The sequence below is a fragment of the Mirounga angustirostris genome, unplaced genomic scaffold, assembly GCF_029215605.1.
Source record: "Mirounga angustirostris isolate CCGP_5_RB_7025 unplaced genomic scaffold, mMirAng1.0.hap1 SCAF_2, whole genome shotgun sequence".
NCBI classification, from domain to species: domain Eukaryota; kingdom Metazoa; phylum Chordata; class Mammalia; order Carnivora; family Phocidae; genus Mirounga; species Mirounga angustirostris.
Window position 1 is genome coordinate 131,436,358 of NW_026991710.1, and position 26,502 is coordinate 131,462,859.

The 26,502-nt window shown below is 39.7% G+C and overlaps 1 protein-coding gene across 2 annotated transcripts; it reads right to left on the bottom strand.

Annotated features, from left to right (window-relative positions):
* Positions 1-1,787: 1,787 nt before the first annotated feature.
* CTSO (cathepsin O) lies at positions 1,788-26,238 on the bottom strand. Of its 2 annotated transcripts, XM_064585201.1 has the most exons (9): positions 26,042-26,165; positions 22,090-22,306; positions 16,753-16,861; positions 16,057-16,196; positions 13,977-14,144; positions 12,629-12,750; positions 6,787-6,950; positions 6,120-6,212; positions 1,788-3,488 (listed from the first exon to the last, which is right to left on the bottom strand). In XM_064585201.1, the coding sequence occupies exons 2-9, from the start codon at positions 22,165-22,167 to the stop codon at positions 3,454-3,456; spliced, it is 909 nt and encodes a 302-aa protein (XP_064441271.1). In that variant the 5' UTR covers positions 22,168-22,306; positions 26,042-26,165; the 3' UTR covers positions 1,788-3,453. The 2 variants fall into 2 exon arrangements, with proteins under 2 accessions (XP_064441271.1, XP_045736198.1); XM_045880242.3 differs by lacking the exon at positions 22,090-22,306 and having other exon boundaries at positions 26,042-26,238.
* Positions 26,239-26,502: the final 264 nt, after the last annotated feature.

Sequence of the window (26,502 nt, forward strand, 5' to 3'; positions counted from 1 at the left end):
TGGCCAAGCTGAAAAATACAGAGACAAGTAACATGGTGGCTAAAGGCAATGGCTTTGAAATCAGCAAATGTGGGAGCAAATTCTGGCACTGCCATTTATTAACTATCCATTCTGGTATCAAGTCCAGTTTAAGCCCCAGGTTACTATCTATATGATGGGGATAAAAATACTTATTTCAAGGGGCGCCTGGGTGTCTCAGTCGGTTAAGCATCTGACTTTGGCTCCGGTCATGATCTCAGGGTCCTGGGATCGAGCCCCATGTCCGGTTCTCTGCTCAGTGAGGAGTCTGCTTCTCCCTCTCCCTCTGCCTTTGCCTCTGCCCCTTCCCCAGCTCGTGCCTCTTTCTCTCTTTCAAATAAAGAAAAAAAATCTTAAAAAAAATATGTGTCTCAATCTTTGCTCTTCTCATGAGGTAATGAAAAAATATGCTAATAGATGCTCTGTCACAAGATGCCTTGGAATCTTAGAATAAATGCTATTTGTCAAGATTTAGTTTTTTTAACAGACTATGTGATTTGACTTAACTTTTTGTATTTTTATTTCTTGGTGTGACTAAACTAGATAGTTGTAAGAGTTTTTTTCAAGGGATATATCAGTAATTCTTAATGTAAGGTCAAAAACAGTTTGTAATGTCAGTTTCTACCCTTGCCCCCATTCCAGCTTGCTTCTAGTGCTGATGATCTACTTTAAGTTATAATTCTTAAATAAGTCACCAAGTCTGTGTAAGGTTGCCTAATTTAGTATTCGCTTTGAGATCTTTGTGAAATCACACCCAGGAACATCTTTATGATTTTTGTCATGACTCCTAATTATTATGTGAAAATTTCATTGCTTTCCCTTTATAAAGCCTCATTGGGTGAACTTCAAGGAGCTCACTATGGCTGGAGCATAGCATATGTCCATATAGAACAGCGGAGATTGAGGCAAAGAAGATAGAAAAGGGGCTTCTTCATGAAAAGTCATTTAAAAGAGTTGGCATATCATCTTTTAGGCATTGGAGAATTCCTGAATGGTTTAAAGCAAGGAAATAACATAATGTTGTCTTACAGAGATGCAAATCCAGGGGACACATAGTAAATGGATTATAATAACATTCATCAGAATCACCTGGAGCACTTATAAAAATAAAGTGTTTCGGGGTGCCTGGGTGGCTCAGTCGGTTGAGTGACCGACTCTTGGTTTCAGCTCAGATCATGATCTCATGAGTCCTGGGATCGAGCTCTGCATTAGGCTCCACACGCAGCAGGGAGTGCTCTCTCGAAAAAAATAAAAATAAATAAATAAAAATAAAGGGTTTCATAAGGTTTCAAGTGGCTTCTGGTCTGGGGACTATACTTTGAGAACCTCTGTATTAAGGGACATAGGGTTTAGTGGGACATAGGTTTAGACTAGTGGAGTTGCGATATAACTGAAGAACATGCATCTAGGAAAGGAGGGTAGAAACAGAGGGAAGGTAGGTGATCAAGTGTTGGGTTACCAAGGTGTAGTTGACCTGATTCAATAACATTTCCTTCACTTTTATTGATTGGGTGATTACATAATGTTGATGCTGTTAATCAAAATAGAGACTCTAGAAGGTGTGAATGTTTTTTGTTTTGTTTTGTTTTTTCTTTTTTTAGAAGGAGGGAATGGGGGATAATTTTGTGGACATTGAGGTTAAGGTGTCTATGGAGAAAACCAAAAATTGAACATATGGATTTGGAGCTGAGAAAATGCTTACGTGAATATAAGCACATTAACACTGTTCACAAAATGTAGGTCATGCACTTATCAAGAGTCTTCTTCACTCAAAGTCAAACATAGGTTGTTTTATTATAGATGTCGTCAAAATTCAGAACAGCTGAGAGGTATTAATCATTTTTAATTTAAAACAGTCTTTAACATTTGAAAAAGAGTATCAGAAAAGCACTTATATTGTATAGAAATCAGTAGATAAATACAAGCTAGAACGACCAGCACACAGTTCCCTTCTGACATATTTGGAATAATAAAATATTAATCAGAATATCAATATTTTTCTTCCTGGAACATTTCTAAACCTGAGTCAACACGTATTCTTTTGAGATTGCTTCTGGTTGGTGTAAAACAAAGAAATACAGTGTTTTGCTTTTGATTTTCATTTTTCCCTTTCTGATAAAGGGGATGGATAAATAAAAGTCAAAAGTGAGAGGCAAAATGGGATGGCCTCAATTTCTTTAGTGGTTGCTGTTACATTTAAAATTTTGGTTTTGTTAAGATATTCTACATTAGAAAGCAACCATAAGTTTCAGAGAAGAAATGTTTACATATGCAATATTTGATATGCTTTTCTTATATTAATCCACTGAATACTTGTATTTATTGCACTTACACTTAATGAGAAGATCAGCTCTTCTGCTCTGAGGTTCTTACACCGCTATACACCCACACATAATGACTTTTGCAAGAGAAAACACTGGCATCAAGAAGCAGAACAGGTGGAAGCCAAAGGGATGCAAAAAAAAAAACGTGGTTAGTATGGGAGTCTGGGGAAAGTAAGCAGAAAAATGGGAAAACAGACAGCCTGGGAAAGTCAGTTTGGCTGATAGCCCAGATCGATAGGATTGGGCTTTGAAAGAGCTGGTGCCTAGGAATGAGGGGAGGAACAGAAAGGTAAGATCCTGATTTGGTAAATGTTTAGAGGCAAATGGAGCCAAATAAATGGTTATAAAATAGAAATGGGAAGTAAAAACTGAGACTTCTTTAGCCAGGGAAGCCAAACCACCCAGAACATTTAGGAGCATCACAGCAAAGAACAAGAGAAAGAGAGTGGGAGAATGCATTGCTCCTCAGTATAGGGAGAACAAAGGAAGAAATAACACCCTACTGGGAGCCTATTGACAGTGAAAATTCCCAATCAGTAATTTGTCTCTCAGGCAATGCTACTGGAGTTTTTCCTACCACCCAGTTGCCATATTGGTCCTTTAATTTCAACCGATTTCTCTTAAAAAGTGGTTTTGTCCTTTTGTTTCTTTCTATATGACCTTTCTACTGTTTGAAGGGTAAGCATCTTTTGTGGAGATAAAGCAACTGGAATTTCAAAATCCTTAAGAAATTCCATCTCCGAGGGCTGTGAATATAATTGTGAGAAGCACATCTCATTTTAGGCTGACTATTCTTGTATGTAAGTGTAAGCTAAGGCCGGTGATTACATTCTACAGAGGAAAAGAAATTCTCATCCCCTCTTTAATCCTACTAGAAGTATATCATTAAAGACAAGCAAACAAAAACAACAATCAAACCAGATAAAAGCCTCTTCAATTTGAAGAGATTCTTAAAGTGACCTTCAGCCCAGAGTTAAGAAACTGTTCCACAGATCTCTCCCTGGCCATGGAGCTGGTGGCCTAAAGGTGAACAACGCTGAGAATGGAGTTCTTTGCTACATCTCATTATGAACCTTCATTTTTGTCGTTGTCCCTTGATCTGCCCAACATATCACACAAATACAGCAGAAACAGAATCTGCGATACCTAGAGAAAAAGAAATTATTAGCGCCAGTCTATTTCCTTCAAAAAAAATAATGTAATGCTTATAGCTATCTGTCAATATAAACATGGCAACTTCAAAAACAGATATTAGAAGAGATGACTAATATTTTTTTTCAAGAAACTGCAGAGGCACCAGGGTGGCTCAATCAGTTAAGCAACCGACTCTTGGTTTCGGCTCAAGTCATGATCTCAGGGTTGTAAGATCGAGCCTCGTGTAGTGCTCTATGCTCAGTGCAGGGTCTGCTTGTCCCTCTCCCTTCCCTTTAGCCCCTCCCCAACTTGTGCATGTTCTTTCCCTCTCTATAAAATAAATAAAATCTTTTTTTTAAAAGACTTATTATATAAACAGATTAATGTATCTGAAATCTTTTTTTTTTTAAGATTTTATTTATTTATTTGACAGAGAGAGACACAGCAAGAGAGGGAACACAAGCAGGAGGAGTGGGAGAGGGAGAAGCAGACTTCTTGTGGATCAGGGAGCCCCACGCGGGGCTCAATCCCAGGACCCCGGGACCACGACCTGAGCCGAAGGCAGACGCCTAATGACTGAGCCACCCAGGTGCCCCGAATGTATCTGAAATTTTTATGGCACTCATATACATTGCTTAGAGAAATACAATAATTTATAAGATTGTTTTAAATACAATTTGAAAGTTCAAACTCTTTGATTTGAACTTTAGCAAAATTTAAATAAATCATAAATGTGCTATGCTTTCTTGGCACACAAGATCATAGATCTCAATATCATGGTGAAAGCAATAAATAGTCCGTTTGAAGACTGGATTTCACTGTAATTAGCTATGTCTTTAAGATCTCTTGGGGCCGTGGGATGCTATCTGTGTTACACCGTTGTTCATAAGAGAAAGGCGATCATTATCAGGTATGTGACTTTCAGGAAATATTCATTTTCAGGAAAGATCTGGATCCCTGCTTAATTACTAACCAGGCAGGCATGGGGAAGATCCCACTGGAACACAAGTAGACAGGAGAAATTATTTCAACTCACCCTAGTAGCTGGGGGCTGAAGAAGAGGTGGTGGAGGGAGGATACAGAGTCATAATGGAGGCAAGTATGAAGGAGCGTCTGAATGATGTTCTTGCAACTCTCTTGCTAGAGCCTTGAAAAAGCCACCCTTCAGCCCAGATCCAAGTACAACCACTTTGACAGAGATAATTTAGGTTTAGTAGCAGAGGTTCAATGAATGGCTGAGGTAATTTATCTGCAAGTTCCAACAATGGAAAAGCCCCCATGATGCTAAAAAGTAGAGGCCTGATTGGTTTGCTAGTGCTCTGGCTAGAAGATTTCTTGATGTTCACTCTCCTTCATAAATAATTTAAGAAAAATATTTTATTGGGGTGATAGAACAGACCACTGATTAACTCTCATCGATCCTACTTTATGGAACCACTGGCCAGTGGTCACTAGATTGAATCAAAATGTAAACTCTCAAACTTTTCCTCTTTTTTTTAAGGTTTTATTTATTTATTTGTCAAAGAGAGAGAGAGAGAGAGCACGAGCAGGGTGAGGGGCAGAAGGAGAGGGAAAGGTGGATTCCTCGCCGAGTAGGGAGTCCAATGCGGGACTCGATCCCAGTACCCTGAGATCATGACCTGAGCTGAAGGAAGACGCTTAACTGACTGAGCCACCCACGTATCCCAATTCTCGAACTTTTCTATAACTCTTTTTTCTCAGTCTCACTCTCTGGAGGGTTCTACAACATTTAAAAAGTTGTATGTATGTTAGGAATCATTGTAATGAGAAATTTAATGATTGCTTTCAGATGCAATGTAGTTTAGGTCGAACTTGATTCATAAACTGTGCTGATATCCTAGATCAACAATTTTAGAATATAGGTTTACATATAGGTTTTAGAATACAATTTAAAATACTTAACTAGCTATTTTAATTTGGTTTGTGGTTAACCAAAAACAAACAGTAAAAAAGCATATTTGGTATTCGCTTCAGTCCCTCAATTCTGGTGTATGTTTTGCTTGAGTCTGTAGGTGACAAGGGGCATATTAAATCAGAAACAATCCAAATGCTCAGGTTTTCATACATTTCGATACAAAGAAAAAAGTGATTCTTGATATCCTTGAGCAGGTATTGTGGTGCAAATTAGGAAAAATAAATGAGGGAGGTGCCTGGCTGGCTCAGTCAGTGGAGCGTGTAACTCTTGATCTTAGGGTCGTGAGTTCCAGCCCCAGGTTGGGCGTGGAGTGGAGCCTACTTAAAAAAAATAAATGAAATAAATAAATTTTGGAGATGTTTTTGGAGAATCTCAGCCTCCAAAGTTGAGTATTTATATGGTTTTTGAAATTAACTTTGGTAAAATTAGTACTCTATCTAACCATATTTTGCACATTATATTTGTTTTCACTGCAAGCCCTCTTCCCTTTCAAAATGTGAACATGTGCAATGTGTCTCTTTAAGGAACACTATTTTATTTTTATCAATTGGCTAAAGAATGAAAATTATTACTGTAAAAATGGTCTGAGTACATTGGAAGCAGACTATGGACTTAAATTATAAGCATACAGGTTTATAATTTTAATATTTTCGAAGTGTCCTCCTAGACATTTAGCCTGAAGTTTTAAACATGAATTCATGACTCACCACAAATATTGCTTCCCATTTTAACATGGGCATAGCCATCTACTCCCCATGAACTTCCCCATGAGTTCCGCACAATCCAATATGGAGTACTTCCTACAAAACATAAGATGGTAACAAACCTTGAAAAATTCGGATTTTGTTGTGAATGCATGTTTATTTCAAATTTAATTCTTGATGAGTATAGCAGCTCTGAGCAAAAGATTAAAAGTGTAATGTGATGCTAACATAAACTGGCTAAGTAAACTTGAGCTGCACTTAGTGTCACACTCCAATTAATGGAAAAATATATATTTGAATTGGATAGCATGAAATGAAAACATACACACAATTCCAGGGAATTAGGAAAAGGAAAAAAAAAAGAATTTTTAGATATGTATGATAAAATAACAAGCACTTCTTTTCCCCCAACAATTATTCTAAACGTTCCAGGTAGAGAATGCACATTATTTAAACCAAGAATTATCATTATTTTAACAAGGCTGTCCTCAAAATTGATTGGGGGGACCATGACAGGGTATTTATACCTGGAAGTCTACCGAAAAGTTGTAAAGGTCTTAGGAGGACTTAGACGTGGAAGGACCAAATTTCAGCATTTTAATGGATGGTGATCATTTGTCAGTCAGAGTTCAAGCTGGTAAGCAAGCAATCAAGTCTTATCAGCACTTACCTATTTTATCAAACCCAGTTATGAGAACTGCATGATTTGCTTCTCCACTAGAGCAATGGTGCTGTATTATTCCTCCCAAATAGTCTTGCCAGCTCACTGCATCTACTACCACTACCAAAGGGCCAAAGGTAAGAAGTGCTTCTGCCATTTCATCTTCTTGGTCACTGCCGAAAGAGGAAATATATGGTTAAGGAGTTGTTTTTAAGGTAGAGATATTTTATAAAAATAACCTATTTAATCTATGTATGGTTAGGAGTAGGTTTGCTTGCAACTACAGAAGACCTTAAAGATGGAAACTAGAAGTCTGAGAGACTGGGGAGTCTAGGACTGCTGTAGGGCTCCAAGGTATCAGGGAACCAGAATATCTCTATATTCTTTCTCTACCATGTGAGGTTTCCACTGCCAAGGTCAATTAATGGTCCAAGGTGGCTGCTGGAGCTCTCACCATTTAAGACATATTTCAGACTGCAGAAAGAAGAAAGAAGTGCTATATTCCTGTTGAAAAGACTTCTCAAAAGTAACACACATGCTGTGCATATGTCTATATGGATCTCACAGGCTAGCACTCAGTGACGAGGCTATGTTTAGCTTCAAGGAAGATAGGAAATGGAGTTTTGTAGCTGGCTGGCAAAGTATTCAGCTATAATAGGGGGATTCTTTCAATAAGGAAAGTGAGAAGGCTGAATGCATGGAGATATATCTCTGCCATATCATGTGAGAATCAAGAGACTGACAAACTTATGTGAATGAATGCCAAGTGCGGAAATCAGAGGGAAAGGTTACACAAAAGTGGCAAATGTCATACAACAGAAACAACGTTAAGATGCCAGGGGAACTAGGAAAGGATTGCAAAGTCTGTGAAAGACCCAGTTATTGCTCCCACACATGGTCACCTACTGATAAAGTCTAATGTTACACAACATTCGGCCATCATCGATCTTGGAAGTATGTGATTAAACCATTATTTACCCTTTTAAAGGTCAACCTTATGAGTGAAGGACACTGAAACCAAGTTACTGATATTTCAAGCCATTACGTTAGCATTTGGTAGTTTATTGCTGTAGCAAACCATGGGTAGATGAGTAGCTCCAAAGAGTAAATAATCTATCATCAGAACCTGCTGGGGGTCAGTTTCTATCAAGGGGATATTTTGTCCGCAGAGGGGGAAAAAATTGAGTGCATAAGAGAATTTATTGAGATAGAAACTACGTATTCATTCTAAACATTTATTCATATTACCTGTTAACGTGAAGATCTTTTTTAGAAATCTATAAGCAGTCAATTCTAATTTTCCTACTATAATAATAACTTGTATTCATTACAATTATCCCGAGAGAGGCAAAATGACAAAATTCCTATAAGGCATCATGGTGGGGTATAGGCTTTGAAGTTCTGCATAGCTGGATTCAAACAACAGCTATAGACTGGAGTCATTCCAGCCATACTGGAGTCCAGTGACTCCAGCAAGTGACTGAAGTCACCCACATCGCAAAATCAACATATTAGGAGAAAATCACAGGTATAAATTTTATAGCATGCCTAACATAAATTACACTCTGCATTTATTTTTTTTTATTTTTTATTTTTTTAAAGATTTATTTATTTATTTATTTGAGACAGAATGAGAGAGAGAGAGCACATGAGAGGGGGGAGGGTCAGAGGGAGAAGCAGACTCCCCGCTGAGCAGGGAGCCCGATGCGGGACTCGATCCAGGGACTCCAGGATCATGACCTGAGCCGAAGGCAGTCGCCCAACCAACTGAGCCACCCAGGCGCCCTACACTCTGCATTTAAAAGAAGTAGCTTCCTTTCCTCATTTCTAAATTACCTAATAAACCAATTTTGTCCAGCATAAGTTTTCGTGTATAATGTATATTTTACTGTATTCTAATTTTTGAATATTTTGTTATCCAAATATGACAAATAGGATTATCTCTGTAAAAGAGTGATACAGGTGTTTCTACCTTTGTAAGATGACAAAAGATATAACTGTAAATATATGACATCAAAGGTCCAGGGACAGGGACAGCATGATGGAAAGAGAAAGATCAAGAAGGAAAAATATGTTTTTAGAATGCAAAGGGTAATTAACATTGTAAGATCAAAGAAACAACTGAGTAGTAGTCTCTGCTTTGAGGCAGGACTAAAGAAAGATATCAAAGATATTGGAAAGTATGAAATAGGAGGACATGCCACAGACCAGACCAGCGGGCAAACATTCCATTTAGCCCCAGAACTGACTAGCGTTGTCATCTCTTGTGTTTCAGAAAGATGTTGGCTTTTAGCAAGTTAAAATATACTTTATTTTGGGCGCCTGGGTGGCTCAGTTGGCTAAGCGACTGCCTTCGGCTCAGGTCATGATCCTGGAGTCCCGGGATCGAGTCCCACATTGGGCTCCCTGCTCAGCAGGGGGTCTGCTTCTCCCTCTGCCCTCTTCCCTCTCGTGCTCTCTGTCTCTCATTCTCTCTCTCTCAAATAAATAAAATCTTTAAAAATATATATATATACTTTATTTTATTTCCATTATTTCCATTATTAGCCCAATATAGAATTACAATTGACCAACGAGCTGGGGGTTAGCGGTGCCGAACCCCCACACAGTCGAAAATCCGCAAGTAACTTTTGACTTCCCCAAAACTTCATAGTCTACTGTTGACCAAAAGACTGACTGATAACATAAGCAGTCCATTAACCCATCTTTTGTATGTTATATGTACTTAATACTGTATTCCTACAAAAAATTTAGGGAAAAAGTTATTGTGAAAATCATAAGGAAGAGAAAATACTGCACTGTACTTCTTAGAAAAAACCCCACTTATAAGTGGAATGTACAGTTCAAACTCATGTCATTTGAAGGCCAACTGTACTATCAAAATACATATTGTTGATAATGGATATATTATCCAATCTTTTTCCATATGCTTAATGTGGCCCTAGTTTACTAGCTCTGTGACCCTCCCTGAGTCTCAGGAACCTCAGATGTGTCAGGGGCCTGGTCCAGGGCCTGATTACAGCAGTTGCTTGTGGAAAATCTTCCCACATCCTCTGGCCCTTACCATGGTGGTGCAATCAGCCAGGCTTCCAACAAGGAACCCCTAAGCGCTTTGCCTGAGGCCCTTCTCTCTTAAAGAGCCAGGAAATCAAGCTCACCCCACACCTCTACCTTAGCAGCACCCTCAACGGACATGGAAGGTAGTAAACATCAATTTGGATGAGATAACTCTAAAATGCCTATTTTACCTTGGCCCCAAGAGCTCCCCAGTAGGATCAGTATCTTCGGTACTAAGTTGCTTAATAAGAAAACCCTGCTTTCCCTGTTCAGTCTCATTTCCCTATTTCCCTACAGTGTTTCCAGGGATCACTGCTCGATCATGATATTCCTTCCTGAATCTGTTCCTGTCTCAGACTTTCATGCCTCAGGTAAGAGTTCATTCCATTCTTTCAGTTGTTCAGGCCAAAAAGTCTGGACTCATCATCCTTGACTCTCTTTTCTTTCATCCCATCCATAATATCCTTCAATATATGCTGTGGGACTTTATATTCTAGGAGGGGTATTAACCTCTGATGTCTCACGTCTAAGACTATTCTTCTAACACTGCTCCAAGGTTATTACCCGATAACTTTTTTTACCTCATCTCCTACTAGTCTTGTCCATCTTGGGACTAGAGTCCCATTGGCTTCCTCATCGTTCTTTAAATATGCTATACATGTTTCTGTCTCAGAGCCTTTGCACTTATGGCTCCTTCTGCTTGGAACAATCCTTCCCCAGATGTCTACATGGTTACATCCCCTCACTTCTCCAGGTGTTTGTTCAAAAGTCATCTTCTCAAGGAGCCCCCCACCCTGCCACCCTTTTTAAGACTGTATACTCCCCTGATGTTTCCTCTTCCTCCCACTGTTTTACTTAATTCTCTGTAGAAATGATTACATCTAACATTCTGTACATATTTTTATTTGTTTTCTTTATTGCCTGTCTCTATCACTAAAATACAGTCAGGGTTTTTTGTCTGTTTTGTTCACTGCTGAGTCCCCCCAGAACCTGAAACACTGTTCAACACATTTAAATGAATGAGCAAATCAATGAAAGATCTCCTTGCGGAGTCTAACACAATTAGTATTGTATTATCAGAATGTTTACGTTCAGTGTAAACATAGAGATTTTTTTATAGGGACCTCTTTCTTCTTAACCAAAGGGTTAGATAAATCATGCTTCAGGTCCAATGCCAGTAACTTTTACATGCTCTCGCTCTCCCTCCCTCTGTCTAATTCAGACTCATGCCTACTCTTCTTTTGTGTCTCATTTTTTTTTTTGTCATTTTGCTACTCATGATGAGGGATTCCCTGAAGATTTTAAGTGACATTTTGTGTGTGTGTTTTTTTTTAATTTTTTAAGTGACATTTTGAGAATCGAGTCCTTCTTGTTCACATGCTTCACTTATACTCGCAAGGAACTGACAGCTTATAGAGACACACTTCCTCATTTTTGAAAATGTGTTTCCCTCAAGAAAGGTGTGGAAGAATGCACTCAGTGACTCCGCACATTCTATTACAGATTCTGTGTAGGCCTGCCATCTGTGGAATCAAGGCTCTCTGGTGTGTGGTTCCTAGGGTCACCCCGAGAGCCCTTGTTGTAGACAGAGGCTGTGCTGGCAATCTGCAGGCTTCTGATACACGTATGCTTATTTAGATGGGTTCCATTTTGTTCAATCATCTAATTTCACCCTTGATTTCCTTCAGATCTCATGGGTTGGCACCATCTGGATCAAGAGATTCTTTTATATTCAGTATCAGTATGTTTTAGGGTGGTCTGTCACCTCAGCTGAATATAATTTGCTTTCTGCTTTCTCTGTTTCAAAAGACTGTGCAAAGATCCCTTTATATTTTTTTAAATGAAAAAAGGAGTTATTGGAATCTTCTGTTGTCCTATTATGCCTGAACACCTATTTTGCACTATATCAAATGGTCACAATGGTTTTCTAGCTGGCTTTTAGCTTTCCATGCATTTTTTTTTAAAGATTTTATTTATTTATTATTTGAGAGAGAGAGAGAGAATGAGAGACAGCATGAGAGGAAGGAGGGTCAGAGGGAGAAGCAGACTCCCTGCCAAGCAGGGAGCCCGATGCGGGACTCGATCCCGGGACTCCAGGATCATGACCTGAGCCGAAGGCAGTTGCTTAACCAACTGAGCCACCCAGGCGCCCTTTCCATGCATTTTTAAAGCATTTTTTAAATGACTGTTTGCACCTGAATCTATCCGAAGTCATCGTGCCCTTCAACTTCCAACACAAGTCCCTTTCCTCAGCCTGTCCTTATCTAACCTTGCATGCCCATCATGCCCGTAGTGTGTACCACATAACCCACCTCCATTAATATCCTCTTACTTGCTTCTAACACGAAAGTTTCAGTTTATGCTTTTCTTACAGTTGATGCCTTAAAAAAATGCAAGCGTGTTAAAAAAAATAGTTCTTGGTAAGCAGGCTGCTTGATATTAACTGGAGAGTCTATACAAAGAAATTTTGGATCAATTCAACAGTGAGACTAAAATATACAAATGACAATTATGACAACTCAATTAGTTAAAAGGAAGGTGGTAAGTATAAATTATACCTTAAACTGGATTTACATGTGTTTATTCTATTATAAACACAAATGGAAAAATAAGTAGATCATATTTAAGAAACAACATCCATAGATAGCTCTCCATTAGTCTCTCTAGCAAAAAGTAGGTCTTAAGGCAATTACAAGTATGCAGTGTTGCCTTCAATCTAGTTATTAATTCCGAAGAGTCAACATATCAGAGATTAAGAAATACAGAGAGAGACACAATAGAGTAAGACAATTACCTGAAGTCATATGCAGAATAACCTTTGATGGAGAATCCAGACTGCGAATCAGAAAAGTAATGGCACAGACCATTCTGTGCTTTAAATGGGTACTCTGAATCTCTCACCAGTTTTACTTGCGTCTAAAAGAAAACAATCATCCAAAGTGTTCTCTATTTAAAATGCAGTTGTTTTAGAAATCAAATAGAACTTACTACAATGTGTCCAAATAAGGTTCAACTTGGCCACATCCTCATCATGTGGATGTTCTTTAGGTTATTAAGATCTTAATTTCAATCTTCAGGTGTTTGTTATGGACATGCTAAGTAACTAAACTCAGTATCTTTCTCTTTTACTCTTGTTTTTCCTCTATCTTCCTTCCTTAGAACCTCCTTCCATTTGATCATAGTCTTATCGTCTTTTCTCCTGAGGTTGCAATAGGGCAACTCATTTTCCTTCCAGAGCTTCTGGTTCTGTCAGCAAGTCTTTGAGACTCATGCAGCATAAGCGATGGCCAGATCAAGCACTCTTTCCTCCCACGTCTCTCTGTGCCATACATCTAGCATATGTCACATATTTTTTAGTTGTCGATAGACAAGCCTCCTTTTCTGATTCTGGGCTTAAAGAAGCCAAGGGACCCACAATTCACTGTTGCCCCTGACGTGCAAAGAGAAGTTTCTGGCATGTAGTAACTCAAAATATGGCAAGTGAACAAGGAAAGGCTATTCCAGTTTGGGAAATTCCAGCTTGACAACTTTAACAAAACATAGCAACATCCTCATTGGTTGGCTTCATGCAGTTGGTCCTGGATACAGGACAACCTCAGAGTCTTCTAAGAAACAGAGGACATGGTGGTGTATTGCATAAAGCCCTCCGGTGAGAGGCAGAAGACTTAAGACACAGTCCTGGCTCAGCTCCTGATTTGGCAACATGACCTCACCCCTCAGGTCTCATTTATTCACCTACGTAAGGAGTTACTAAATGTGCTGATTTCTATTGTCCCTTATAATCGCAATATTCAAAAATCCTACGGAAATAAGTAATCACATGCTCTCATCTTTCTGGGACATTATGTGATCCGTATCTATGAAAAAAAAAAAAAAAAGCATTTACCTATTAAGAAATGCTAAGAAAGAAACATACATATTTTTCTGAAAACAAATCCAGGCAAGATTTTTCACACTTTGATCTTTCAATAGCTGACTTGCCTGAAAGCCATTCATTTTGAAACCTTTTGATTCATTCAGGCTTTGGTCATCTAAATTTAAAAACATTCCTTGGTATGTGAGAGTAAACTGATTAAATTCTGAACGCATGTGAGATAAATGAAAGAGGAAACCAAGAGTTTAAAGGCTGAGAGACTAGTCACCTTATTCAACCAGTTCAAAGCATTGAGAGTGGAACCTCCCCGGCAGCCGTAATTATTATATGAACAGTCAATGACCTGCTGTACACTTAGGTCTTCCAGAGGCTTCCCTTTTATTGCATATGCAGATTCCACAGCACTCACCACACTGAAGGCCCAGCATCCTCCACACTGTTTAAAAATAGAAATAGCCTTGTATTTAGTATCAAATAATGTTCAAACCAAGTTTGCCCACATCTCTAAATATCACAAGTCATCAAGTCAAGTAAAGTGAGCAGGATCTGGGGGCCTACAAAATATTAATGCCCATCCTAGAGATTTTCAAATTGACAAAAGAAAAGAAAACCAAAATTCTCTCTTAAGCACCCAAATATAATTATTAAAGATAAACTGTCAATCACCATTGTAAACTAGAAATGCATTATAAAAGCAAATTTTAGAGATTGAGATAACACCTGGATGGTCTTGTAAAGACTAATCAGTTCATTGAACATGATTTTTGTTTCTAGGAAGTGTGCCACCTCCCACCCATTCTTCAATCCCTCTTGTTTCTCTCCTGACACTCGACCTCTATGGCATCCACCATCTCCACCTCAAGGGGCAGAGACAGTGATGAGGTGACGTGGGGTGAGGAGATACGTCATCCATGTTGTACTCATTATTTGATGGACACAGGAGCTGAATGAATTACTTTTTAGGCTGTCAAGGGGCCAGTATGGGCATATCACAGATACACATAAAATATCATAATGATCAAAACCCATACTGGTCATTGCTCATTCAAATATTGGCTGACAATCTTCCTGATTCTGAATCTATTAACTTGATTTTATTGGACAAACTGGAATGAAAAGAATAAAAGCGTTGGTCCTGAAAAAAAAAGGGAGAAGATGGAGGAAATGAAATTAAGGACCATGCACAAGGAAGAAGGATCCATAGGAAAGGCAGAGGTAAGAGTAAGACCTGAAGTTGGGCAGAACTGACTTCATCACGGGACGTGCGTTATAGAGTTAGGCAAAGAAAGGAGATGAACAATTGGTTGACTCTGTGGGGTCGTGTTGAGCAACTTTATGGCTTTAAAGGTCTTATTATGTCTATATCTCCAGTGCCTGTGGCATAGGAAAATAGGCACTAAGGAACTCTATTTCAGGGTCTCCACCCTTTGAGAAAAGTGACTACAGGTTGCTGACACCATACCTCTAGCTAGCATTAGTTTACTTTCCCATAGCTCCTCCAGGAAGGCAGTTTCTGCTCAAAAGTATTTCTCCCATATATTCCTTTAACTCAAGATTACTAATTAAATTGTATTCCTTTAATACAAAATAGACACTTTTTGGAAGGATTCTGTTTCTGACTAGTTCACTCTTCATTATGAATTCAATAGTAAAGCAAACGATTTGGTGGTAAAACTTAAATCATAACAAAAGGTATATTTAAAAAAACAACAGGCGTATAATCTGAGACGAAGGAAAGGATCATCCTAACTAGACAGTGACTGAGAAATTGCTTGGTCTAAAACACTATACATGGGGAGACTGAATGACCTGGTGAGGTTTCCAATGCAGATAAATTGAGACTATATCCCTGCGGTTAGGGGGTCGATTTTCCCTGGTCAGCTGACATTCCCTATGCCAATGGGGGTGCAGAGGGGTACGTTTATCTTTAAAATAAAAGTCGGCCTTGGGGTGCCTGGGTGGCTCAGTCGGTTAAGCGTCTGCCTTCAGCTCAGGTCATGATCCCGGGGTCCTGGGATTGAGCCCCACATCGGGCTCCCTGCTCAGCGGGAAGCCTGCTTCTCCCTCCCTCTACTCATGTGCTCTCACTTGCACTCTCTCTCCCTCTCCCTCTCAAATAAATAAAATCTATATATATAAAAAAAAAGCGTCGGCCTTGACATCTGCCTCTCATTTCACCAGAGTTTCTCCCTTCATTGTCATTTCTGGATAATCGGAGTGTGATTTTACCCAGAGAAATGATAGCTTCCATTACAAGTTTGATTGAACTGGACCTCAAAGGTGACTTCCCATGCATGCTAAGATGACTTTAAAAAGAACAACAACAACAAAACAACACTAAAACTCACAGTCTGCTGGTTCCTCACTTGGGTTACAACACGCTTGTCCCGCCAGTCAAATCTTAATGGTAAAGACACATTGGGTACGGATGTTTGCACCTCTGCTGGGTATCTGGGCAATCTGGAAGATTTGCTTCTCAAATAAATAGCTGAATAGAAACAGGAAATGAAAAGACAGACAACATTATGTTATAGGGAAGGTCCCCTGGGATTTTTTTTGGAGGAATTTTTCAAACACAAACAGTAGCTTTCTAGTAGAACCTGTGATTTTCCTTTATGCTTTTTCATAACTTGAAATGGACTCACTGAAAGCTAAAGAATTCCTACAACAGGACTGGAGCTGCCACATAAAATGACTGGTCTGATAGAACTCGGTCAGTGATAAAAATGAGTATAATTGACATCATTAGCTTTATCATAACGCATAAAACTATGGATGTCTAGAATAGAAATAGCACTAAAAAATGCAGAAGGGATGAAACATTGGCCCTTATAGCCACATGGAAACATCTATAATGATAACATTTAGATCTTAAGCAACAATTAGAAGACAGTAGGCAGGAATTTACATGCTTGACATTCAGTATTTAATAAATGTTAATTATGACTCAGTTTACTAGATTCACAATTAAACAGTTCCTCAAAAATTAAGGAAACTAATCAAAATCAGGAAACCAAACAACTAGGAGCACAATCACACTGTACCTTTAAACTCTTCTGGAAACAAATAAGAAAATTGATTTATTCCATAGACAGCACTGGAGTTTTCACGAGGGAATACAGAATTCAAGTATTGATGTCTATTAAGGCTTTCCTAAAAGAAGAAAAAAGTTAATTTACATCACCTATGTTAACTTTGCAGAGCAATGTATGTGTAACTGACTTGGGCACATTTTTCAGGTATTAGAAGCAAAGCTTGATTTATTTTTTGCAGATCACAACGAAAGATTGCATAAGACCTCCAGATCAGAGTTATAGACATTTGTATGAAAACTACCATCTGATTTCAGGTTTTTTTTTTTTTTTTTTGATGTAGTGTTCCATGATTCATTGTTTGCATATAACACCCAGTGCTCCATGCAGAACATGCCCTCTTTAATACCCATCACCAGGCTAACCCATCCCCCCAACCCCCTCCCCTCTAGAACCCTCAGTTTGTTTCTCAGAGTCCATAGTCTCTCATGGTTCATCTCTCCCTCTGATTTCCCCCCTTTTATTCTTCCCTTCCTGCTATCTTCTTCTTCTTCTTTTTTTTTTTTTAACATATAATGTATTATTTGTTTCAGAGGTACAGGTTTGTGATTCAACAGTCTTACACAATTCACAGCGCTCACCGTAGCACATACCCTCCCCAATGTCTATCACCCAGCCACCCCATCCCTGCCACCCCCCACCACTCCAGCAACCCTCAGTTTGTTTCCTGAGATTAAGAATTCCTCATATCAGTGAGGTCATATGATTGAGACTGGGAAAGGTATGTCTTATCCATTTATAATTCCTCTTCACTAAGCATGTTGAAAGCACTAAATACGTGATTGTTTAACGTAGTGGAAAAAATAAAATGAATTGCAAATAAACACTAGATACTAGTGGAAACTGTCACCAATAGACACTCATTAGATTAAAAAAATATGGATTTGGAAAGCGTGTCTGTATCTTTGTATTTCCCAGCACTATGTAACAAAACATGAAAAAAGAAATCAGTAAATAATAAACAAACATGATTCTATTCGAGCTTTATAAATCTCTCCATCTCAGGTAAAAAGGCTTTGTGAGAGCTGTGCAGTCCTGGAAATGTTCCAGGAAGATAGATTGGCTTGTCTATCCGGAGGGAAAATATGACCATTATTTACAGATTCCTCAGCTCTGAATTTTGTGATAATTTATCTTAAGCTTGTCTTTTGTGACAACATGCCTCAATTTCCTAATGCTAACCAACTGTGTAGGATAAATAAAGCTTCAGGGGACTATCATTTGGTAAGTTTCCAAGTCTAGCTCTTATATATTTGTTTACGCATTTACGTGTTTATTGTGTGCCTATCTCATAAACCTCTAAGTAAAATGAGGGCAAGACCTGCTGTCTTGTTCATCACTGTATTCCCCACACTGACCACATGCCTGCCACATAATGGATGCTTAATTAACGTTTCTTGTTGAGTAAATACACAAATGACATTTTACATACCTCGTGCCCTTAAGAACTTTAGCCTGTTTATTTTTAAGCAAATTATTACTGGAACTTATCATAATCTTACTATTTCCTTATTGACTATACCTGTTTATTAATGAAATAATAAACAGTTGTTAAGTAAATTTTAGGTACTTAAAAATAATCTTGATAAAGCACAGTTCTGAATATAATTTAGAAAGGAGATGTATAAATATAAAAATAGAACAGAAATACAAAACAAGTATCTATATTCCATGTGACAAACATGAACCAGAGACTGCTAGCTGCTAAGGAATTTAAAATTCATTCATTTTGGGGCGCCTGGGTGGCTCAGTTGGTTAAGCGACTGCCTTCAGCTCAGGTCATGATCCTGGAGTCTCGGGATCGAGTCCCGCATCGGACTCCCTGCTCAGCAGGGAGTCTGCTTCTCCCTCTGATTCTCCCCCCTCTCATGTTCTCTCTCTGTGTCTCATTCTCTCTCTCAAATAAATAAATAAAATCTTAAAAAAAAAAAGAACTTTAAAAAATAAAATAAAATTCATTCATTTTATAAGTATTGGTTGAACATCTTTGTGGGCTAGAGTAACCAGGGAAGGCATCGAGAATGTAGGGCACTAAGAATGCATAGGAAAGCATGTGTTAGCCATGAGAATGGGAGCTTGTTTGCTGCATGCTGAATTAAGACAACTACACAAGAGAGGCCACGGTCCCCACAGGCCGCATCTAGCCAATGACTGAGCCCTGATGCTGACCTGTTTTAGGGAAACATGGGACTCCCCTGAAAGCTGGCTGATGATTAATGAGTCCCTGATAGTTTCTCTGACCCTTCCTTTGGCTGCACGGCAGCCTACAGCACTTCCTCCAATTTTTCTTCCCTCTCTCCTTCACTCAGGATCAGAGCTGCAGTGCAATCAGATAGCTCTCCCTGACCTTCTCCCCATTTCTCTCAGTCATTGGTCTTGTGATAAAGAAATGAAAAAAAAGATAAAACACAAATTATCAATATCAAGAATGAGAAAAGGGCCATCACTACGATGCTTCGGTCATTAGAAGAATAATATTTTGAAACCCGTAAGCCAGTAAGTTTTATGAATGTACGTATGAAATGGACAAACTCTTTGGACATCACCAATTGCAAAAGCTGAATGTAAGAGAAATGGAAAACTCTAAGCCCAGATATCTTGTTTGGTGAATTCTACACAATTAAAAAAGAAATTATACCAATCTTATACACATTCTTTGAGAAAATAAAAGAGAAGGGAACACTTTGCAACTTATTTTATTTATTTGTTTATTTATTTATTTAATTAATTTATTTGAGATACAGTGAGTGAGGGAGAGAGAGCATGAGCGGGGAGAGGCAGAGGGAGAGGGAGAAGCAGGCTCTTCGATGAGCGGGTAGCCTGACGTGGGGCTCGATCCCAGAACCCTGTGATCATGACCTGAGCAGAAGGCAGACGCTTAATAGCCTGAGCCACCCAGGCACCCCTGCAACTTATTTTATAAGGCCAGTATTACCCTGATTACAAAGCAGACAAAGACATCTCAAAAAAATAGAACAACACACCAATAACCCTCATGGCTATAGATGCAAAATCCTTTAGAAAATATTAGCAAATTAAATCCAACAATATTTAAAAAGGACAATGCCTCATGACCAAGTGAGGTTCATTAAAAAATGCAACTCTGGTTTAGCATTTGAAAAGCACTCAGCATAATATACCATATTAATGGAATTTTTTTAAAAGGAAGGAAAATCATACATTTTCAGTTGATCCAGAAAATGCCCTTGACATAATTCAAAATCTTTTCGTGATAAAAGTCCTCAGCAAACAGTGCATGAGAGCAGATTTCTTGGACGTGATTGAGGGAATCTACGAAACACCTCTATCAACCAGAGGCCAACTTCTAAGGGAATCCCATTTCTGAATTTTGTATGTCATTCCAGTGCAAGGATTCTTGTCATTTCATGGCTGTCCGCAGCCCACGCTAAGGCTATTTGATATTTACAACGTGCCTTCTTGCCAAAAGCAAAGACCTCTAAACCTCTAAACCCCGAAGTGTTCATCTCCCCTTTTTGATTTTGTAAGACCACTAAAAATATTAAAAGTACTTACCATGAGAATTCTGAACAAAGCATAATTCTCTTAAACACTTATATACACACACAGTAGATTTCTCTAATCTCTTCTCAGTTTTGCAACAAATGTCTTAACCACACTGCCGTGCAATCTTTGGCTATATACTCAACCTCTTTGGTCTTTATTTTCTTCATTGACAAGTTGGGTAATTCTGACCCAGCAGAGCATAAGGATTAAATAAGAGAATGTTCGGAAAACACAAATCACAGCGTCTAACAGAAAAATGTTAAATTAAATACTCCCATGCTGTATCCTTTTTTTCCCTTTAAACACAGAACATTTGGATATAGAAAATGTCACTCAAAGATCATGCTTTCAGGTTTTCTTGGATTAATGTGGAGCTAATCTTTCCCACGGAATTAGAAATGACCAATTATTGAAAGAAACAGACAGCTTTCATAGTAAGATAATATTATCAGTATACCCAAGAGTATTTGTTCTCCTATTTGCTCTAACAGTAGGACACATATCAAGTCCACCTAACAGAGTTTCAAATCACTTAAATTTAATTTTTTTTTTAAGATTTTTACTTATTTTTTGACAGAGAGAGAGAGAGACAGCGAGAGCGGGAACACAAGCAGCAGGAGTGGGAGAGGGAGAAGCAGGCTCCCCGCTGAGCAAGGAGCCCGATGCGGGGCTCGATCCCAGGACCCTGGGACCATGACCTGAGCCGAAGGCAGACGCTAAAGGGCTGAGCCACCAGGCGCCCCTCAAATCACTTAAATTTTAAAAAGCCCTACATTTCATTTCTGGAATTGATTACTCTTTCAAGTGACTTTTCTGGTCTACTTCGATTCCTTCTGTGAGAGCAGATTTCACAGAAGCATCACAAACTGTGAGTCTATTGAGCTTCCGTGCCTCATGTTAACAACCTCTGTCATAGAATCAATCCCAGGTAAAGGACCAATCACCACATCTTCTTTTTTTTTTTTTTTAAAGATTTTGTTTATTTATTTGAGAGAGAGAATGAAAGAGAGAGAGCACGAGAGGGGGGAGGGTCAGACGGAGAAGCGGACTCCCCGCTGAGCAGGGAGCCCGATGCGGGACTCGATCCCGGGACTCCGGGATCATGACCTGAGCCGAAGGCAGTCGCCTACTTAGCTGAGCCACCCAGGCGCCCTACCACATATTCTTAACATAAGGCAATGGAGTAGCTCATAAGGGTATAATAGTACAGTAGACTATACGTACGGTAGCATCAACGGGCCTAAAGCCATATATAATATTCAAATGAAAGACCTGAGCCTTGAGGTCACTTATGAAAGAAGAGAGTAAAGTTCTGAGGAGTATCCAGGACCTACTGTTAGTAGTTTTGAAAGGTGCAGAAGTGTGAAAAACAGACGGGTCATAGGATGGTGATCTATTTTGTGCTTACTGTGTGGTGGGTGCTCCCTTATAATGAATCCATGCTTTGGTGGGATGAGCTGCACACTGCAATTACTACAGAAGCAAAAGGTGCTTTGGAAGACCGCCTTTTGTTTAGCACGCCAAACTCATTCTCACTGCTGTTATTTGGACTTTTCCCTTAACAGCCCTCACTTGTAGATTCTGAGGTTGCGTGTAGGACAAATCACACATTCTACATATGGATTTAGAATGTTCTCCTTGCTGGTGCTTTCGTTTCTGGAAGGTGCAGTAAGTCCAGGGATGAGCCAAAAGGTAAAATGTTTGTATGCAGTGCTGGAGCATTGCAGAGAATTTCTCTCAAGACTCGGGAGCTGTAAATCTTACATCAGTGAATCTCAGCCGAGGCAATCTCCTCCTTCCTCCTCTTCTCTCCCGAGGATTTTTGGCATTGTCTGGAGACATTTTTGATAGTCACTACTGGCCCATAGTGGGTAAAGGCCAAGGACACTGCTAATCACACCGCAAGGCCCAGGACAACTCCCCACAACAAATAATCATCCGTTCCAAAATGTCAACAGTGCAGCTGTTGAGAAGGCCTCTACTAGAATAATAAAAACATATACTTTTATAAATTACTGCTGTACAAAAGTTACCTACACAAAGGATTTTTTATATGTTGTGCTGACATCTGTGTAAAAATAATATGCATGCATATTTATCATGCAAAGTAAAATAAAAAGAAATATGTAGTCATTTATATTTGTGTTTGTGCATGCACATAAAGACTGAATTAAAAAGATACTCTTTTGAGAACTGGTTGGAGCAATTATTTTTCTAGCGTATTAGTCTTTACATTTTTCTGTTTGTTCACTGAAAAATGGATTATAGTACAATGTTTAAATATACAATATCCCTTTAATAGGTTATAATTTCCTAGAAATTGGTACATGTCTTATTCCCCACTGAATCAGAAAACCCAGACCAGCTCCTTACACGCAGTAAATATCAAAATATTGGATAGATGGATGGACAGATGGACAAATGAATGAATAAATTCTGATCCAAGATTTCAAGTTTCTGATATATTTTCATTTTGGCAATGCATGCATGAAGCTAGAACCATTGAAAATGGTCACTTGAACAACAGTATCTTACATCAAATTCACCTGTCTATGTTAGGTAGAAAATGTGGTTTAAAGCATTCTTGCATAGAGTTCATTTGCAGAAGACAATCCAGATTTCAAGGGGCTGATTATGGCAAATATCTGTGACTTATTAGTTAGGATCATTCATTGTAAAATCTTCTATTTATACATAAACTACTATCTTCTATTTATACACAAACAGCATGCTTAACAATTATATATAATTTTATCTTAACAATGTAGCATATATCATTTTATGGCAAGAATTTTTAAGGTGAAGATTCTGAAATTTTATGCACAAATCACATCTGTATTGGCATATAAACATTATTCCGAAGTGAGTACATATGAGTATCAGTTCCACTACTGGGTCTGTGACTTCTCAAAGGCATAAGAATACGAACTATCCTGTGGTGAAATAATGAGCATCAGTAAATACCAGTGCATTTAATATTTAAGAAATATTCCTAGGAACTTATGAAAATACATAAGGCAGGGATGACAAGACCCTTTCACCATTCTCTGAACAGAACACTGTGAAAAACATTACTAATCAATTAGACACTTTCTCCAACTGTCTCCAACCGCAATCCCCTGAATACTTTCCAGTGCCATATTTCAGGCAGCAACTATTAGTCAATCAGTTTGCAAACACATGAGACCTATTTGCTATCCCTAAATAAGAAACAAAGATCCAAAGACTACAGCTCTTGGTCCTCAGGATTTCTTTACTTTTTATGCCATCTATAGATTTGGGCCCAATACAGAGTGTTTTATGATTCTATTTTATTTTTCAAGCTTTATTTTTTGTGTTTAAAAGATTTATTTATTCATTTGAGAGAGAGAGAGAGAGACAGAGAGTGGGGTAGGGGCAGAAGGAGAGGGAAAGAATCTCCAGTAGACTCCCCACTGAGCGCAGACTCCCCATGAGAGGCTGGATCCCACAATCCTGAGATCATGATCTGAGCTGAAACCAAGAGTCGGAAGCTCAACCAACTGAGCCACCCATGAGTGCCCCTGTTTTTTTAAAAACTTTAACTTCACGGTGAAGCAAGTACATTTCCTAAATTCTGCACATAATTTACATAATGGGTAAACAGTGGGGCATTTTAGCCAATTCTTAACTTGACATCATCTTATAGAAGTAAAGCATTGTAGAGTTATACCGAGTTTTAGTTATCACATACTTTAATCCATCCTGCTAGGCCAGAAGAATTCTTCCAAATGCTCACGGGTACCAAGGAAGCAAGGCCTTTTCTATCTTTGCCTGTGTCCAGCCCTCTACTCCAGGTCCAGACATCTAGATTCTAACACCAAGAGGTGCTCCCACTTTCCAGCAATGTGTTTTGAAATCTAAACCTTTCATTTCTGGGCATCCACTTCATGAAGTAAACTCCCACTAGAAGCAATTGCTTTGAAAACTTTTCCAGGCTTTTTTGACTGAAGGTTTTTAAATGTACTAAAAATCTTCATAACTGTCCTCCTCCACTTAAACTTTCCATCTCTTGTCATGGATCCTTGTATTTTTCCTGAGAAGAGCTGCATTTTGTAGACATTCGTCTCCTGGGTACAGTCTCTTCACAGGACCAATACGAGTAACTATATAAGTAAAAATATATACTTATAAATCATATAAATTATATGTTAAAAATACACTTATTACTAGAGACTCCTTGTGCCTCCAATCCTCCAATATGATTTTCTTGAGGACAGCAATGAGTTTATTTATTCAGCCAATGAATATATTATCAGTATAGATGAGATTGACTATATTCTCTCTAAAGGGTTTGGGTCACCACCATTGGCAACCAAGCTCAGGACAGGCATAGAATACAGGACAGAAAGTTTGGTCTCAAGCAATTGTGCCAGTGCTTCTGGTTTTAAAAGCGATAATGTAACTCAAGAGCAATAAAACAGAGACAAAAGTACACATCTTGGTGTGGGCAAAAAACAAGAGTGGGCAGAATCAGGCAAGGCTGGGATTTCCTAAACATTGGAATTTTCTGGGGCAGAGAGGAGGAGCAGAAAAGAACACAGCTATAGAATTCCAGGAGAAATCCCAAGACTATACCAGCAAAAAACTAAATATAATTCCAACAAGCAGTATTACTAAATTCTTACTTACTTTTTATTTAGAATGAATCAGTTTTCTTTTATAATAAAATGATATCTTTCATGATTAAAAAAATTGTTAAATGGTATCAGATATATAGAACAGTGTGAGGCAGACTCTAAATCGGTATCTCTGTGTTACAGGAAAAAGCCTATTTATACTCAGCTAACTAGGTCCATTCCAGAGGTTTACCGCTGGGGTAAAATCTAAGCTTTCTTTCTTTCTCCTTCCTCCCTCCCTCCCTCCCTCCCTCCTTGCCTCCCTCCCTTTCTTTTCTGACAGAGACACAGCGAGAGAGGGAACACAAGCAGGGGGAGTAGGAGAGGGAGAAGCAGGCTTCCCGCTGAGCAGGGCGCCCAATGCGGGGCTCGATCCCAGGACGCTGGGATCATGACCTGAGCCGAAGGCAGACGCTTAATGACTAAACATTATTATGCAGACTTTTGAAAATAATGTGAAAAGGAAATGAAATGCTTCCCTTTTTTCCAAAATCCATCTCCACCAAGTCAAGAAAAATTTGAAGGTTCCCGCACTAGTTGAAGGAGGCCCAGTGCAGGAAAATCCCAAATGGGCAGGGCTCTGAGCTCTCTAAAAGCAAGCTCTTTGTTTAGAACATTCTGATCACAGGGGGTCACCAGCGCCCCCCTGCGGAAGAAAAAAATCCGACAGGCTTCTTCCGCCTTTCTCAGGTTCCCCTAACTTCGAAAAGGAACCGCTTTGGAAGGCCGTGAGAATCGTCCAGGGCTCTGCGAAAAGGGGTGCTTCTTCCAATCGAGAATACTTTGAACATATCCATTGATTACTCTGGGCTCATCCTATCGATCCACAGCGACAGATGTTCCCTGGAACATGCCATCTCTTGGTTAGCCCAGACCAGGGAGAGCGGCCACGTGGGGAACGGAGGGAGAAGTTGGCTTGCGAACTTCTCCGAAAGCGCAAAGCCGTCACCGAACCGCGGGCTCGGCGACCACCAGGAGGGGCGGCTCTCAGTGGCCCCCCCCCCCCAAGCCGCCCCAGCCCAGACCCGGGACGGGAAGGGAGATCAGGAAACAGACACAGGGCGGCGCGCGCTCGGTACCCGGAAGGCGGATGCCTGTCGCTCGCGGCTCCGCGGCTCTGTCGCCGTGAAGGTGGCGCGGGCGTCCGCGGAGCGGCCGCCGCCGCCGAAACAGCAGCAAAGCAGCCAGAGCGGCCGCAGCGCGCGCAGCTCCATCCCCGCGGCCCGCGGCCCCCGGCCGCCAGCTTCCGCCGGGTTTCTCTTTCGGTTCCTCGGCTCCTCCCCATCCCGGGTTTGCGGGGTGGGAGCGGCTGAGCTGGGTGCACGGTGCCGAGGACTCGGCCGCTCCTTTAGTCCCCAACGCTCTGTACCTGGGAATCCGATTAGCTGGGAACGGTGGCGGTTTCGCCGGTGTTTTGTGGCAGCTTTAGGCACACGACCCTGTGCTTTCTGGTGTCATCTCCCAGCTGTTAGAGGAAAGCCTGAGAGTCATTCCTTATGCGACACGCGAGAATGCAGACTGTTGTGTCCCCTGCGCTTCG